A 15,814-nucleotide genomic window follows, 5' to 3' on the forward strand; every position below is an offset into this window, starting at 1 on the left:
TATTTCATTCAGAAATTTGCCATAAACACAAAAATAGTATGTGTGGCTGTACAGATGAAACAACAAAACTCTTCAGCTTTATCTCAAACTTTTTTTTTTAAAAAAGAAAGACAACAACATGATCAGAGGGACAGGGGATTTGAAAAGCATCACTATTTTTTAATCATTTAACAGCTTAGCGAGGCGACGGCTGACGACGGTAGGTCTAGTTTGGCGGGGTCACCCTAGTTCAGCTTCGGTTTAGTGGGTTAATTACGTTCTGTGTCAGTGAAGGTTTTATAGTCGCAGGCGGAGGGAGACGTATCACGGGAATCCTTAATGATCGATTCCCTTGTGTCCTCTCTGAAATATGAATTTGGAGGAGAAAAATGGGTTGCGCGTGTGCGTCTGTGCACGCACACAAGCACGCTGGCCTGAATAAGATGAGCCACCAAGAAGCTTCATCAGACACCTGAGTGCCAGAGCCTTTGAATGACCTACTTCTGTGCGATTGGGCGCCAATTACGAGCCGCTCAGTCATTTGCTATCATCAGTCATTGTTCACATCGCTTTGAGTGTTCTATGGCAAAGAAATAAATCAAATCCTGCAGCCTTTAGCCCATTGTTTTTAGCCGTGCTGGCGTTTAGAGATGGCAGCGTCGGTCCAGATCAAAGTATTTAACTAACTGTTGGATGGAATCTTAATAACTCACAGTAGCTTCCAAGGTTTACGCAAAGTTTTTTGGTTAGCTGGATCAACTAATGCAGACTTAGAAGGATATAAAGTTACTTCTAGACTCTATTCGTACTCATATATAATCTTTATCTCTTTCACAGGGGCGTCCTTTAACTCCTGACAGAGAAGAGGAGCCTTCACTGGCGTAGCTACCTCTCCTCCCCTCCCCTCTCCTCCTTCCATCCACATTCCCCTTTTCTCCTCCCCCCTTTTTCTAAACCTGTTGAGCATTTGTTTTTTTTGTTTGTTTGTTTTTTTTACTCTCTCTCCCTCCACATCCTTCATCACCTGTCACCATGACAACCTCAGCCCTGCGCCGGCAGGTGAAGAACATTGTGCACAACTATTCTGAGGCAGAGATCAAGGTATTGTAAATGAACTGCATTCTGCTCCAGTGTTGTGAATGTTTTTCAGCTTCTACTTTGAGAAAGCGTAAACTCCTTTAAATTAATGCAGAGTCACGTCGGATCAAACTCCACCGCCTCTCTTTGTGTCGATGCAATCTAATATAAATGCTTTGACACTTGAAGGCATTTGCTTTTTTATGATACTGATACTCCTGAAAAGAAAGAGCATTACTGCATGAAATATAAACAGACATCATGGTTGCTCTCATGGTAGGTTCGCGAGGCCACCTCGAATGATCCATGGGGCCCTTCGTCGTCTCTGATGTCGGAGATCGCTGACTTGACCTTCAACGTGGTGGCGTTTGCTGAGGTGATGGGCATGGTGTGGAAACGCCTCAATGACAGCGGCAAGAACTGGAGACATGTCTACAAGGTGACCTCACCAAAGACACGAGCTGGCTTACTTTACATGTAGTTACTTCTCTCACCGCCACCACTCAGCAGCTCCATTTATTGGTGCGTTTCTTGTTTTTTTCCTCACAAAAGGAAAACAAAACAAAACAACAGTCGTGCCAGCTGCAATGTGTAGAACAGAGATGTTGCAAAAATACTAATTTTGGGAGTATCAGAGTGATAATAAGCGTTTGTTTTTCCAGGCCTTGACTCTGCTGGATTACCTGCTGAAGACAGGATCAGAGAGAGTGGCCCAGCAGTGCCGCGAGAATGCCTTCACCATTCAGGTACTGAAATGTAAATGACAAGAGAGCAATCTGAGTGCTTATGGTTTATTCTTTAATGGGGTCCTCATTTGTTGTTTCCTTGACAACCACTCGTGTTCCTGTTACGCCACGTTAAACCACACAGAGTAAATAAAATCACTTCTAACACACTGAAATTTCATTCAAATGCTGACTGGAACAGTTAACTAGTAAACACTAAATGAATAATCAAGGTAAAATAGTGATTTAAAAAGGCTGAGAATAGGGATAGAGGGATTATATCGTCCTGGTCGATTATTGTACATTAAAAGTATCTTAAATGCCCTTAGAACGAGCACAGGTCACAGACACAATAATAAAAGAAACAGAAAAACCTAGAAGTTGTAAAAGGCAACGACAGGTTCCCGAATAAATAAAATTAGAAACCGTTGTAGAGTGTGTGCCAAAAAAATAAATAAATCAATACTAAAAAACAGTATTGTACTACCACGGCAGAAATAAAACATATTATACCACAGGCCAATTTATTGCACCATATGAACGGGTTGTTATTGATATATTGCTACTATTATTACTTTTTAGAGTCTGACTCAGCCGCCTCTCTCTGGCTGTAGTAACTCTCTGGTCTCAAGCAGAGACACTATCAGCTTCAACTGAACAAGAAACTCAAGCTGTCACCACAGATCGGGAAACTAGCAGCTAAGTTGGGAGGCCGATTACCCTGAAACAGAGTCTGGAAAACAATAACTGATAATGCTTTTAGATATGGGCCTTGTTGGCAATATGAGTGACAGAACAGAGCAAGATTAAGAAAACAGAGAAGAGCAGACAAAGTGCATAAGACAAACTGATCAGTCTCTATCAATCGACACATGATGCTTTGATTTTGTGATTCTTATTTCTATTGTGTGTATTCAGTTACAGTAATCTTTATAAATGAAGAAGCCTAGTAATGAATGAGGTTTTTCCTGCTATCATATACTGTTGATGTTTAATATTTTATGTAAATGGGCCTCAAATATCAGCTCTTGGTCTTTCTCAATTAACAATAATCAGCATCAGTATCGGCCATGAAAACCCTGTATTGGTTGACCCTCAGGTGAGAAACATAAAAAAGACCTCTTGTGCTCTGAATTTCTGTTGGAGCGTCACATTATTCAGGTTTTCCTGCATCTCCTTAACCACAACTTGAATTCTATGTAATTTTAAAAGCTGGTGTTAATCTCCAAAAGACTCAAAACGCCACTTGTGTGTCTGTGTGCCGTTTCAGACACTCCGAGACTTCCAGTACGTGGACCGCGACGGCCGAGACCAGGGGGCGAACGTGAGGGAAAAGGCCCGCCAGCTGGTGTGTCTCCTCCGGGACGAGGAGCGACTCCGCCAGGAGAGGAGTCAGGCCCTGAAGACCAAGGAGCGAATGGCTGGAGGGGGCAGCGGAGGCGGCGGGGGCGGCGGAGGCGGAGGCGGGGGCGTGTACGGAGGCATACCGCCGTCTTACCACCCGGGCAGACGCACCAGTCAGCCAAGCATGGCGGTGCTGTACGGGGAGGAATTCAGCCGCTCCAGAGGTTCTCCGTCCTCCTTTAACTGTGAGTGTTTCAACCTACATTATACTGCTCACTGTTTTTACCGTACTTGATCTACTGCGCAGAAGTGTGGGGCAGCACATATAATACCACATTATATCCAGTAAAAATAATACAGAAAAAGCTATTCACATAATGTAGGATAGAATGAGCACACCAATGTATTGTTTTCCTAAACAAATACTTCAACATGTATTGATTTAGGTAATTTCAGAACTGCGCAAATAATTGTTTAAAGCAAATAATACAACAACTGTTCAGAAGCAACATTGAAGTCTATGAATTAGGAGGAAATAGATGTTTCTCAGTTTGTTGGGTGAACTTATGGAACAGTCTGGGTGATGATCTCAAACTGAGTACAACTAAAAAAACTATTTAAGAAAACATTCCCCCCCCACTCCCCAAAAAATAGCATAAAAATCAATCAGTCAATCAAAGTTCGTTTATACAGCCCTTTACAACAGCCCAAAGGGTGACCAAAGTGCTTCACAGTGAAACAAAATCAAATAATGTGGAACAGTGAAGGTGTTCTTTGGGTTTCTTTAGAGGTGTTTAAGGTTGAAAGCAAACAGGAAACAGTGAGATATGAGATGTACAGACATGTAGCGGGTAGTAGGGAATGAGTTGAACTTCATTCTGCTTGTTTTTAGACATTATTTTAGGATTTTTGTCTATTTTTACCCACTTTTTTGTGATTTATTTTCCCCCTTATGGCATTGTGGCATGTCTGAAACTAATCAAATAAGTCAGATTAACTGGAGCACCGAACGACTTCTTCTGTATGCTGGCAATTTGTGAATAAATGGATCAAGAGTTAAAAATACACATTTGTATTCAGGCTTATCGCCAAATCCCTAATGAAATGCTTTTTGTGCTGTAGCCCAGCACTTTGGACGGTCCACCACATAGATTATCAATACTGCAGCGTAGGCCTGAAAATATTCAAATCAGCCCCACGCTTTCCTGTGCTCCTTGTCTCCGTGCGTCTGCTCATGCATCCTCACGTCAATCCGATCGTCTCTCCTCACACGACCTTATTCCTTCCTCCCCAAAACTCCCTCTGCAGCCTCGTCCTCGTCTCCTCGCGCCGCCTCAGACCTGGAGCAGGCTCGACCTCAGACCAGCGGGGAGGAGGAGCTGCAGCTCCAGCTGGCTTTAGCCATGAGCAGGGAGGAGAGTCAGAAGGTAAAAACAAAAACAACACACGGGCTCCGACAGTGTATAATCTCAGTACCTTGTGTGGTTTTGTAGCGTCTCTCCACATGATCTGTGTATCGGAGCCACACGTGTCTAATTGCCTCCTGATGGTTCCACTAATGAAAATGAAAATGTTACAAACGTTTTGAACATTCGCCCACCCTCGTCTAGATAGCCCTTCCTTACCCTGTTACCATAGAGATGGATGAAGACACACAACTACAGATTGCTTAAAGCCTTAGCCAAAAGGAGCATGAGCAGGTACACACAAAAACACGCCTATCTGCTCAGTCTGAACTTCTATTAACCTTCTATCTGTGCGTCTTTTTGTGTATTTGACAATATGGCTCATATATCTTCACTAAAATGCTTACCCTTTCCTTCCTTTCCTCCTTCTGTAGCCGGCCGTTGTTCTTGTCATCTCTCTTAACTTAACACAGCACCAATATTAATGTCCCAAACAAGTGATGGCAAAACTTTTCCATATGATTTAGGGAGACTTTCTCTCTGCTTTGCTCTAAACCACCTCCTGCTCTTTGTCGACTAAATATTTCAAAAGCACAAAAAGCCACTCGTGCTGCTTTCTCCCAAGCCAAAGAACTGTGTTTTGTGTGTGTGTGTGTTTGTGTGTGTGTGTACATGCTGTTGTGTGTCCGCACTCATCGCCCCGGCAAAAATGTTGATGATGTCACGATGCCGCCCCTGCAGGAGCAGCGCTGTCGCCAAGGAGACGAGTCGCTGCTACAGAAGGCCCTGGATGAGAGCCGGAGAGAGAGCCAGTCAGGGACACGCGAGGTGAGTTTAAAAAACACGAGTGTGTGTGTTTGCGCGGAAAGGTGGGCGAGCACATTTGTAGGTGGCTGCCGGCGAGCATTTAGAGAATGGAGTCGAGCGTACGGTGTGGACTGCGAGATCGGGAGGGAAGATGAGACATAGATCAGCGTAATGAGGGAGGTTTAAGAGAGAAACGGCAGCGAGCAGCGAGAGTTGCCTGCTGAATGATAATGACTGTGTCTCATCTAACCTTGAGCTCAGCATGACATTTCCCTGAAAGCGTACTCCTTATCTTGTAGCACATCGGATCCGTTACTCATTGGCCTGTCAACAAGCCAATCAGAGTCACCAGCTGTCTTATGTAAAGGTCCCCGCGGCTCCTAATTGGTCATATTACATTGTTATCGTAGAAAAGCAGGTGCTTTCAGATGTGTCAGAGAAAAGCCATGGAAATTAGGCACAATGGAAACGTTTGCTCCTGACTGACAACATGCCTGACATATTCCCAAAACCCAACACCGTGCCACAGACCATCATGTCCTGTATCGTCACACTTTTAATAAATAGCATTTGATTTGTGGCCTATTATCAGATTTTCTAATCTGGTGATGTTCCAATAGATTCTGTTTCCAATAAGGTGTTTTTATTCCTTCAACAGCACAAAAGCCACAAAAAACATTGACTTTTAATACATTTAAAAAATTGCATCTACTAAGTAAGTAAATATTTTTCAGACGTTTACAGTGACTATGAACAGTATCCAGCCCTCTTAGAAGTTTCCCTTTTTATTACTTTTCAACACTGAACCACAGTTAGTTTGTTTTGGCTTTTTTTTGACAAGTATTTAATAATTTAATGATGGATTTACAGCCGTCCTCAAATGTATTCATACCCTCCCATTAAACAAGAAGAAAACAGCTGTAAATGAAATAAGTTGACATTGACAGAAATAATAACAAATAAACTATTTAATGAAAATCATGACATTGCTTTTGAATTGTGGTTCAACAGAAATATTTAAAAAAATAGAAATAATAGAATAGAATAGAATAGAATAGAATAGAATAGAATAGAATAGAATAGAATAGAATAGAATAGAACTTTATTGATCCCTTTGGTGGAAACCTCAGGGAAATTGCTGAAATAAATAAATAAGTAAAAATCAAGCAAACAAGCATGATGGGACCCATAAACTAATATTTAGTTGAACAACCCTTTGAGCCAATCACTGCCATCAAGTGTTTTCTGTAACTCTTCATCAGACTTCTGCACCTGTTGACAGGTATTTTGATTTTGACCCACTGCTTACCAGCAAAGTGCTCTAAGTTGTCCAGGACAGTTCTGTTTGTTTGTTTGTTTATTATTCTTTTCAACCACAATTCAAAAGCAATGTCTTATTTCACTAAATTATAATTTAGCAATTTAAAAAAAATGTAATATTGCTTTTTTTCAAGTTCTAGTTATTTGAGTGAATATTGTGAATGTTGCCTTTTCTTTAATGGAAGGGTGTGAATACATTTGAGGACGACTGTAACTGCACTCCAAGGGATATTCAGTGACTTTTCCTTGTATCCATCCTCTCACTTATGCTTTTCGGTAACCTTTTCACGGAGCTGCTTGGAGCGATCTTTTGTCTTAATGGTGTCGTTGTAGCCTAGAGTGCTGATTAACCAGTGACTGGACGTGGACCTTTCAGATACAGATTTCTTCATATTACGGTCACATTCACTGCGCTCACATAATCTCCATTTCGCTAATTGTGTGACTTCTAGCACTAATTGGCTGCACCTATGTTGAATAAGGTGAGTCACTTTAAAAGGAATCACTGCTGATGGTATTATTTATTGTTTATTTTAAATTAATTGACGTTACTTTGTAAAAATCTGTTCTCACTTAGGCATGAAAGAGTCTTTTTTTGGTAAATTCTTGTCAAAAAAGCCAGATTAAATCGATCATGATTCAATGGTTAAACGCAATAAAAGGGGAAAACTTCCAAAAAGAGGTGAATACTTTTAAACTGGAAATGGTGGGCCCAAGATTTCCTAAAAAGAAGTCAGCTCTCAGTGTATTTTAGCCAGATGTTTTTAGTTTCCACACTTCACTCGAGTGTAATGTCGACTGTGACTGGCTTCCATATTATGTTGTTAATTGAGGCTGAAAGTGAGAGTAGAGCGTCGCACCTTCACCCCTTCAGGAAATGAGTGTGAAAATTAGTGTCAAACATTCAGGAGTGTTAACATTCAGCAAACATTAAAGTGAATATTGAGATTAAACGGATCATTTACATTAACACACTTTGCACTTTCAGGTTTCTAATGCAAAAATCCAATATGAACACATTTGAACTGTCCAAGTTAATGTATTTAGGGTTCAGTTATGGCATTCAGAATAAATGCTTAAGAAATGTAAAATGCATTGATTTTCTCGGAACAAGGTCTGTTTATTTCTCATTGGACAACATTAAATGCTTGTTGAAGTCCCTTGAGGCTATTCTTGAAATGACAATATGACAATAAAATGATATTAGAATAAACTTTACTGGGGTAGCAATCTTTCTTAATGAGGTTTCAGCATGCCTCACAGAAAAAAAAAAAAAAAAAAATAGGCCCATCTTTAAGTGGAAGGTGGAACAGCCTCAACCCAGGACACATCGCACTGAGAAAGTCTTATCACCTGATTTACATTTGTAACTCTCACTGGAACTAATTGAAGGTTAACCTCCGATTTATGATGCAGCTCTCTGACACACAGTAGTAAGCAAAAGGTGTTGCCATAGGAATAAAAACAATAAAAAATAAAAAATAACATTAAAAAAAAACATTCAAAAAAGGAAAGAAATTAAAAACCTCAAAATGATGCAGGTGCTGTTAGGTATAAATTTACCTTCTTTTTTTTTTTTTAAATCTGTCACCGTTTTTTGTCATTCAGGGCTCTTATGTTAAGAGTGGTAATTGTTGTGGAAATTCTGGAAGAGTTTGATGTAGGATGAGGAGCCTGACACAGAAAGACAGAAAGACTCAGATGACTTAGGTTGAAATAAGGTTTCCTGATGCATCAGGAGAAGTGACACCAACAGGACAGCAGTTGACACATGCAACGCCAGCATCAATTCTAAAGATCGCACTCACACCTTTAGTCTTATATTCTCCTTCGGTGGGAGTCACGTCCAGATTTATGGGAGAAAGGGAAACAAAGATAAGTGCCTGGGTATCATCTGGTCCTGGGAGGTTCAGGCTGTTCTGGCCTGTCCTCCTCCAATGAGGTTTACGCGAGGTTCAGAATCTACAGAGGTTACAGGGTGCACATCTGCTACAGGCACTACATTTATCTAAGGAGGTTAATCAGGGTTCAATATCTCAATAAGGAAAGTCATTTTTCCTTCACAGTAATAAGAAGATGAAAACTGCATTTCCACTCCTGGATGTCACTGATGAAAAAGTGTATCTGAGATCATTGCTTCCTTTGAAACAAGATTATTAGTTATTTGTGTTTATTTGTGTAACAATCATTTCAATTTCAGGTGCTTGTTTTCCATGCACTGATATGAAATCACTTTATTACATTGGTAATTCATGTGCATTTATTCTTTTATATTTTTTATGTATCACTTTTCCAAATACCCATTTCACTACAATGCAGATTCAGAACTACAGTGCTGTAAAAACAAAAAAACAATTGCGGCCCTACAGATATCTTCTATTGTTGCGTATTTGTTACACTTAAATGTTTTACATCATCAAACTAATTTTAATATAAGACAAAGATAACCCAAGAAAAACACAAAATGCAGTTTTTACAGGGTGATTTCATTCATTTAAGCAAAGATACTGTTCAGCTATGTGAAAAAGTAATAGCTGCCAATCTACCAAATGAACAAATTCATTTGACAATTGGGTTCAATTTCTCCAGCGACACCCACGTATGATTACTGGCAGGCTTGTTTAAATCTAAACATCACTGTGCTGTAGGCTAAAGGGTCTGAAAAAGCAGCACATGATGCCACGTTCTAAAGAGATTAAAGAACAGATGTGAAACAAAGTCACTGACATTCTGGAAAGGGTTACAAGTGTCATTACTAAAGCTCTGGGAGTCCAGTGAGAGCCATTATCTACAAATGTAGAAAACGTAAACCTTCTCCAGGAGCGGGTCGACATCTCACTCAGGAGGCCACAAAAGAACCCAGACAAACATAAAAAAAAAACTGCAGGCCTCACTTGGCTCAGTTCAGGTCAGTGTTCATGATTCCACAGTAAGGGAGACACTGGGCGAAAATGGCATCCATGGGAGAGTTGCATTTGCTGGCATTTGCAAAAAATATCGAGAAGTGCCCCAAGACGTCTGGGATAACATCCTGTGGACTGATGAGTCAAAGGTAGAACTTTTTGGATGACTTGGGTCCCGTTACAAGACGAACATGATACCAAAAGTGAAACACGGTAGTGGTAGTGTGATGGCTTGAGGCTGATTTGCTTTTCACAGGACCTGATGGACTTGTAATCATTGATGGAGCCATAATTTCTGCTCTCTATCAGAAAATCCTCCTGGAGAATATCCGTCCATCAGTTCATGACCTGAACTTTAAGCACAAATGGATTCTGCAGCATACCAATGACCCAAAGCTCACAAGCAAGTCCACCTCTGAATGGCTCAAAAATAACAAAATGAAGGTTTTGGAGTGGCCGAGTCAAAGTCAGGACTTGAATCCAATTGAGCTGCTGTGGCAAGACCTGTTAAGGGCAGCTAATGTTCAAAAGCCATCTAAGGTGGCCGAATAAGCATTCTGCAGAGAAGAGTGGGCCAGAATTCCTCTGATCACAAGCTGTCGCAAACGTTTAACTGCAGTTGTTGCTGCCAGGGGAGGCCTAAGCATCCCTGTGAAAGAGTAATTGCCCCCCAAAACCAAAGCACAGGATTTGGGGGGCAATTACTCTTTCACAGGGATGGTACAGGTTTATAAATAAATCTTCAATGAATCATCATTTAAAAACTGCATTTTGTGAATGTTTATGTGAGATAAATATGCAAAAATAGAAGACATTGGGCAAGGGGCCAATACTTTTTCACAGCTCTGTGTATGCACTGTGAGAGAAAGTTTTAAAATATCACCTCATAAATTTGCGTTATGCTGCGTGCACAAAAAAAACAAGAATCCCTTAAATGTGGAGGTCAATATGTTTTTGGAAAGGTCCTATGCGTGCAGGGTATTTAATAAGCAAAACTTTCTGAACAGGCTCTGCAGTAAGATGCTGCACTGCAAACTGAGGCGCTGCAGCATAAACGCTAAACCCCGGAGCCAGATGCAGCCTGACAAACTTATGAATTTCTGAATTACCTCAAGCACTTTTCACTGCATAATGCAACATAATTTGCATTGCCAACATGCACACAATACCAAACAGCAGATAGAAGATGCACAAGACTGAACAACCTGCATCTCTGACACATAACTCAGACTCTACAATGATGGATCGCTCAACTGTATAACTCACAAGGATAAAAAATGTGTCTTTTCAGTTGAGTGATAGTGAAGTATAATTGAAATAAACTTTCTTTTTTAAAAGTGAGATAAGCCTTTTCTTGGTAAAACAAAATTATCAGGCAATGTCAGGGTGGGTTTAGTTAGTTGCTATTGTTCTGTGAAAAATATATTCTTGTAATGAGTTAATAAAAAGCTGATTTCTGCTTCTTTTTCCCCTGAGAACATCCAATAGATGTTCTAAACCCAAAAAGAAACACTAACTTTTAATGTTTTGTTTACATACACAAAATATTCTCTCTTTTTTTTGCCCTTATTCCAAAAGAAAAGATAGTATTCCTACTGAGCTGTTCACATGGCACATCGAAAGTAATATTTCGTGACTGTTCCTGTTTACATGAAGTGATGCAACTTGTTTGACCATATGAACACACCTGTTTCATTCCTGTAATCACCTTCTCATGCAGTATTTGCATGTATCCAAAAACCTGCCCATATCCAAGTCATTCATAATGTCAAAACAAAGGTACGTTTCTCCTTCCGGCCAAAAGTATGGCCTTTTCTTTTACATGCCTGCATCTCCACCTGAGCCTTGCAAACTGTGGGTTTGTGGGTTTGTGTACAACACACAGAGCTAGCCATAAACACGCAAGAGGCACTATAAACTTCAGGAAAAACTCCCCGTGAGATTCCAAATTCATGAATAATCTCAGCATATTCCACATCTGTATCAGAAAATGCTGCACTCGCAACAATTCAGAATAGCCTAATGCAACAGGCTCTTCACACGAGCTGCATCAAATTAGAAACATTGTCATATTTTGAGTTGGAAACTAAGCTTGCATGTAAATGTGGTCAGCCTCTCTGAGTGACTAAATCTCAGCTGCATCAAGAAAGAATTCCTGTTCTTGCAACATTAGTTTCGATTCACACATTCTGCCTCGGCTTCTTAAATTAACTACAAACAGGGTTGCATAAGTTTTCTTTCTTGCTCTTATTAAGTCACGCAACTCCTGCAGCACGTAAGAGGATGTTTGATTGTAAGATTTTTGCTCCCTCTGCAGTCCGCCATGTTGGACCTGGTGGACATATTTGGACCCTCATCCGAGCCCCCTCCTGCCCCCAGTGACCCCTGGAGCTCTTCGCAGCCCACCTCTAACGTCACCTCCGACCCCTGGGACTCCGTAGGTGGGTGACTCATCGCCGACGCTTTTAAGATGCAAGCCTGGTGTGATGCCAGAGCTACAGTCTCTGTATTCCAAACAGCAGCCGTGTCCTGCAACGCTACACTCAAAGCAAATTTTCTCCATCTTCACAGCGGTCCACTCCAGCACTCCCGTGATTGGAAGCCCCTGGACGGCCCCTCCCTCCTCCTCCAACGCGTCCAACCCCTGGGCTCCATGCGCCAACTCATGCACAGACCCCTGGGAAGCGGCGCCCGCGGCCTCCAGTCCTGTTAATAATGCGTGGGACAGCCCGACAGATGGAGGTGCAGTGCCTTTTTACAGTAACACTGGCCAGCATCGCAAGTTTTTTTATTAGTGCACACCACTGTAGTTTTCAGTGCATGTCCAAAAACTCAAGCACTGCATTGTGTTTTTGCTGCTTTCATCAGTTTGCGTTTTCACATGCAGATGGTGACAGGACAGATCCGTTCGCTGCAGAGGAGGAGGAGAAGCCTAAAGAAGAGATACCCCAAGTGTCCTCCCCTCAACCTGCCAGTCCCACAGGTAATACAAGACCGCCAGAAGCACTGTAAGATTTACTGGACCTTGCAGAGTCAATAAGAAAAGCACTGCATCAAAAACACCATTGAGTGTGAAAGATATAATATTATATTTTGTGAAAAACTGTCCGTGAGCTGTTGGTCCGACTACTGTAAATTTTGATGCCATTGATTTTTGTGGCTGAACACAATGAGAGGGTGCTTAAAGAAGTTCTCGACCAAACATCACAGGAGAAACATTGTTCTTGCATTATTTTCAGCACAGTCTCCTTTAACTTCAGTGGTCCACTGATGTTCAAGCATCACTATTCCATAAGGTCACATTTAGGGCCTCTGGATTCTCCTCAACAGCATGCAAGACTTCATCATTGCTATGAAAATGGCAAGATTGGGTTTCAGATTGGAAAACAGATAGAAGTCAAACGGTGCAGGTCGTGTGAGTAAGGTGCATGGAGTAAAAGTCACCTGATGCTGTGTGACCAGCTTAAACCTCTCCTCTCCTTTTGTGTCTGATTGCCGTAAACATCTGAGTTTTGTGGACAGTGATGTAAGGCTTTATAGTGTACAGTTATGTAGAGACTAAAGTTACATCCCTTGTTTGTTTTGTGAGAATTTTTTGTAGTATCCTTGTACACTGCGGGCCAACACAGAACCCCTCAAACTGTTCTGAAGGCTCATGGTGATCTCAGACTTTACTCAGAACACTATTTTGGTCTTTTCAATTTGTCATCCATGCAGCATGTGACATCGCATTGCATCATGTTTCCTCAAGAACTATTTTTAAATTCATTTCCCTTCCTGGTGCAGATGCAGAGCTGTTTGGAGGAAAGCCAGAGTCTGACCTCTTTTCTGGACTAGACTCCAAGCCAGATCCATTTGGAACGGATCCACCGGTGAAACCCCTGGTAAACGGACGAGAGTCGGCCAGCCCGGAGATGTTCGACTTGTCCCGGCTGGCACCCCCACTCAGCGCCCCACCCGCACGGGTGTGCCGGACTCCAGAGGCTTTCCTGGGACCTACAGGGGCCTCGCTGGTCAATTTAGATACCCTCATTCCCGCCAATCCCCCTAGCAAGACGCACAATAACCCCTTCCTCTCAGGTAACAAACACCTGCTTCCACTTACATACATTTAAAAATACATCTGTGACTATTACTTTTCCAACCACCAAATTCTGTCTTTGCAGGTCTGAGTGCACCATCTCCCACCAATCCCTTCCACTGCGACCAGCCTCGCCTCACCCTCAACCAAATGCGACCAGCCTCCACCTCCCCGCTGCCCCCCCACATGTTGTCCTACAGCCCGTCACTGCCTCTTCCTCTGCTCCACCAGCCGCCCATCATCCCCTCTTCCCTCACGCAGCCTCCTGCTGGACTCCTGGACCTTCCCTCGAACCTCCCACAGCCCCTGCTGCCCCTCTCCCCACGACCGGCACCTCGCACTCAGTCACAGACACAGACACACAGCCACAACCCCTTCCTCTGAGACTCCTGCATCCTCAAAGCTCTGGTCTACAGAGGGAAACGGCCGAACGGACTCTTTTTTTTTTTTCTTTTTTTTGGATCAATCTATGCTAACTACGTTGAGACTAGTTGAAATGAGCCTGAACCGGATCCTGGTCTGATGTCATTGTGCACACTTGAAGTGGATAAAACTCCGACAGGATGTATTTTGTGTCTGTCTAAAGACACATCAGCTGCTATATAACCTGAACTCTTGAAGAAAAGCTCACTTGCGCGCACACACACACACAAACACACACACACTCAAACATGCACTCAGGCGCACTTCAGGGTGCATAGACAAAACATGTACACAAAACACCAAACTAACAGGGTGAATCTCGACAGTCCCCTCAAAGCCTTTTCCCCATCAACAGTGACGACTCGGAGCACCCTTGGACCACAGAGACTTTTCCTTTAGAAGATTGGGATGAAGCCACACACTTTGATTGTCCACCAAGATTCACCAGGATCCTTACTGCTGCTGCTGCACCGACAAAAGCATGAATGCATCCCAACCCCAAACTATTCTACTCTGCTGAGCACCTGATATGAGTTCTTCAAATATTTCCTCTTTTTCTCATGAGTCAAACAGTATCTTGAGCTCAATGGAGAAGGTCCAAAAAGTGTGTTACTGTAAGATTCCAGAAATCACGCAGCTCTGTTCAACAACGAATCGACTCTTTTCCACATCTACATGATGGTATCTATTTTTGCATTGCCTTGTCACCTTGCAGAGCTCAACAGCATCTGGTCCTAAGTTAGCTCAGTTATTTGTCCTTCAAGGCGAGTAGCCCCAACAGGATCCAGGTGGATTCAAAACTGGACTAAACCAGCCTAAGCTAGACGTCACTGTCTCAATCCGGACCTAAGCTGATCACTGATTGTACCCTATCGGACCCCCGTGCCTGTCTCTTCAGCTGACCCACAATGCATTCGTGGCTGGTTCATGTTGGCACCGTTTAGGAGGACCTCAGGGAGACCGCTCTGTCCCTCCTCCAATCAGATTCAACTTTAGAGGATGAAAAGGCATATATCGACAGAAAAAATTTGAAAAAATGACAGGGAGATCAGTGACTTTATTCCAGATAAAAACAATGTGGGATGAAGAAAACAGATAGGAGGAGGGAGGTTTAAAGGAAATCTGAATAGAAATAAGGTGAAATGATTCCAGGTGATGAACTGACGTTCTGGGCAGTAGCTCCTCTCCTCTGCTCATCGTTCACTGCTGTGTTCGGAACAAAAGAATCTGAGACGAACCAGAGAAGATGTTTGGTCATCACTGCACTGAACCTGGACTTGAATGTGAAATGCCTGCCTATAGATACACACAGGCTTAGTACATATGTATTTAATAGAATGATATCGCTGTATTACAAAGTATTATATCAATAAATGGATGGTGTTTACATTACATTATTTTTAAGGTCTTGATTGACTGATGAGCAATGAGTAAATTTGTTTTTATGGAGTCCCACTGAGCGCAATATGATGAGGCCATGCAACCATGTTCAACCACGTTCTCCTATGAGACACGAGTGAGCCTTTTGCAAGGCATTGTGGGAAAAACGTTGCAGTTTTTGTTTTGATGCTACACAATGTTTTGCTAAAAAACAGACAAGATAGAAGCAATGCTGCCGTGCATGCATGGAGAAGATCATTATTACTGTATTTCTGTCCCACTTTTCTCTTCTTTAAGTGCTTTAACAGGCCAGTTGGATTACCGGCACAACGTCACATAAACTGAGACAGTATAGGCTGTTTTACTACA

General features: G+C 42.1%; 1 protein-coding gene across 1 annotated transcript; it reads left to right on the top strand.

Annotated features, from left to right (window-relative positions):
• The first annotated feature begins 1,011 nt into the window (after positions 1 to 1,011).
• Positions 1,012 to 14,300, top strand: epn3b (epsin 3b). Its single transcript, XM_008303295.1, has 11 exons — positions 1,012 to 1,080; positions 1,337 to 1,495; positions 1,719 to 1,802; positions 3,052 to 3,370; positions 4,434 to 4,552; positions 5,273 to 5,359; positions 11,879 to 12,002; positions 12,133 to 12,303; positions 12,449 to 12,544; positions 13,348 to 13,641; positions 13,728 to 14,300. The coding sequence occupies exons 1-11, from the start codon at positions 1,012 to 1,014 to the stop codon at positions 14,024 to 14,026; spliced, it is 1,821 nt and encodes a 606-aa protein (XP_008301517.1). The 3' UTR covers positions 14,027 to 14,300.
• Positions 14,301 to 15,814: the final 1,514 nt, after the last annotated feature.

This window comes from Stegastes partitus, unplaced genomic scaffold, assembly GCF_000690725.1.
Source record: "Stegastes partitus isolate 25-593 unplaced genomic scaffold, Stegastes_partitus-1.0.2 Scaffold1973, whole genome shotgun sequence".
Classification (NCBI taxonomy): Eukaryota; Metazoa; Chordata; class Actinopteri; family Pomacentridae; genus Stegastes; species Stegastes partitus.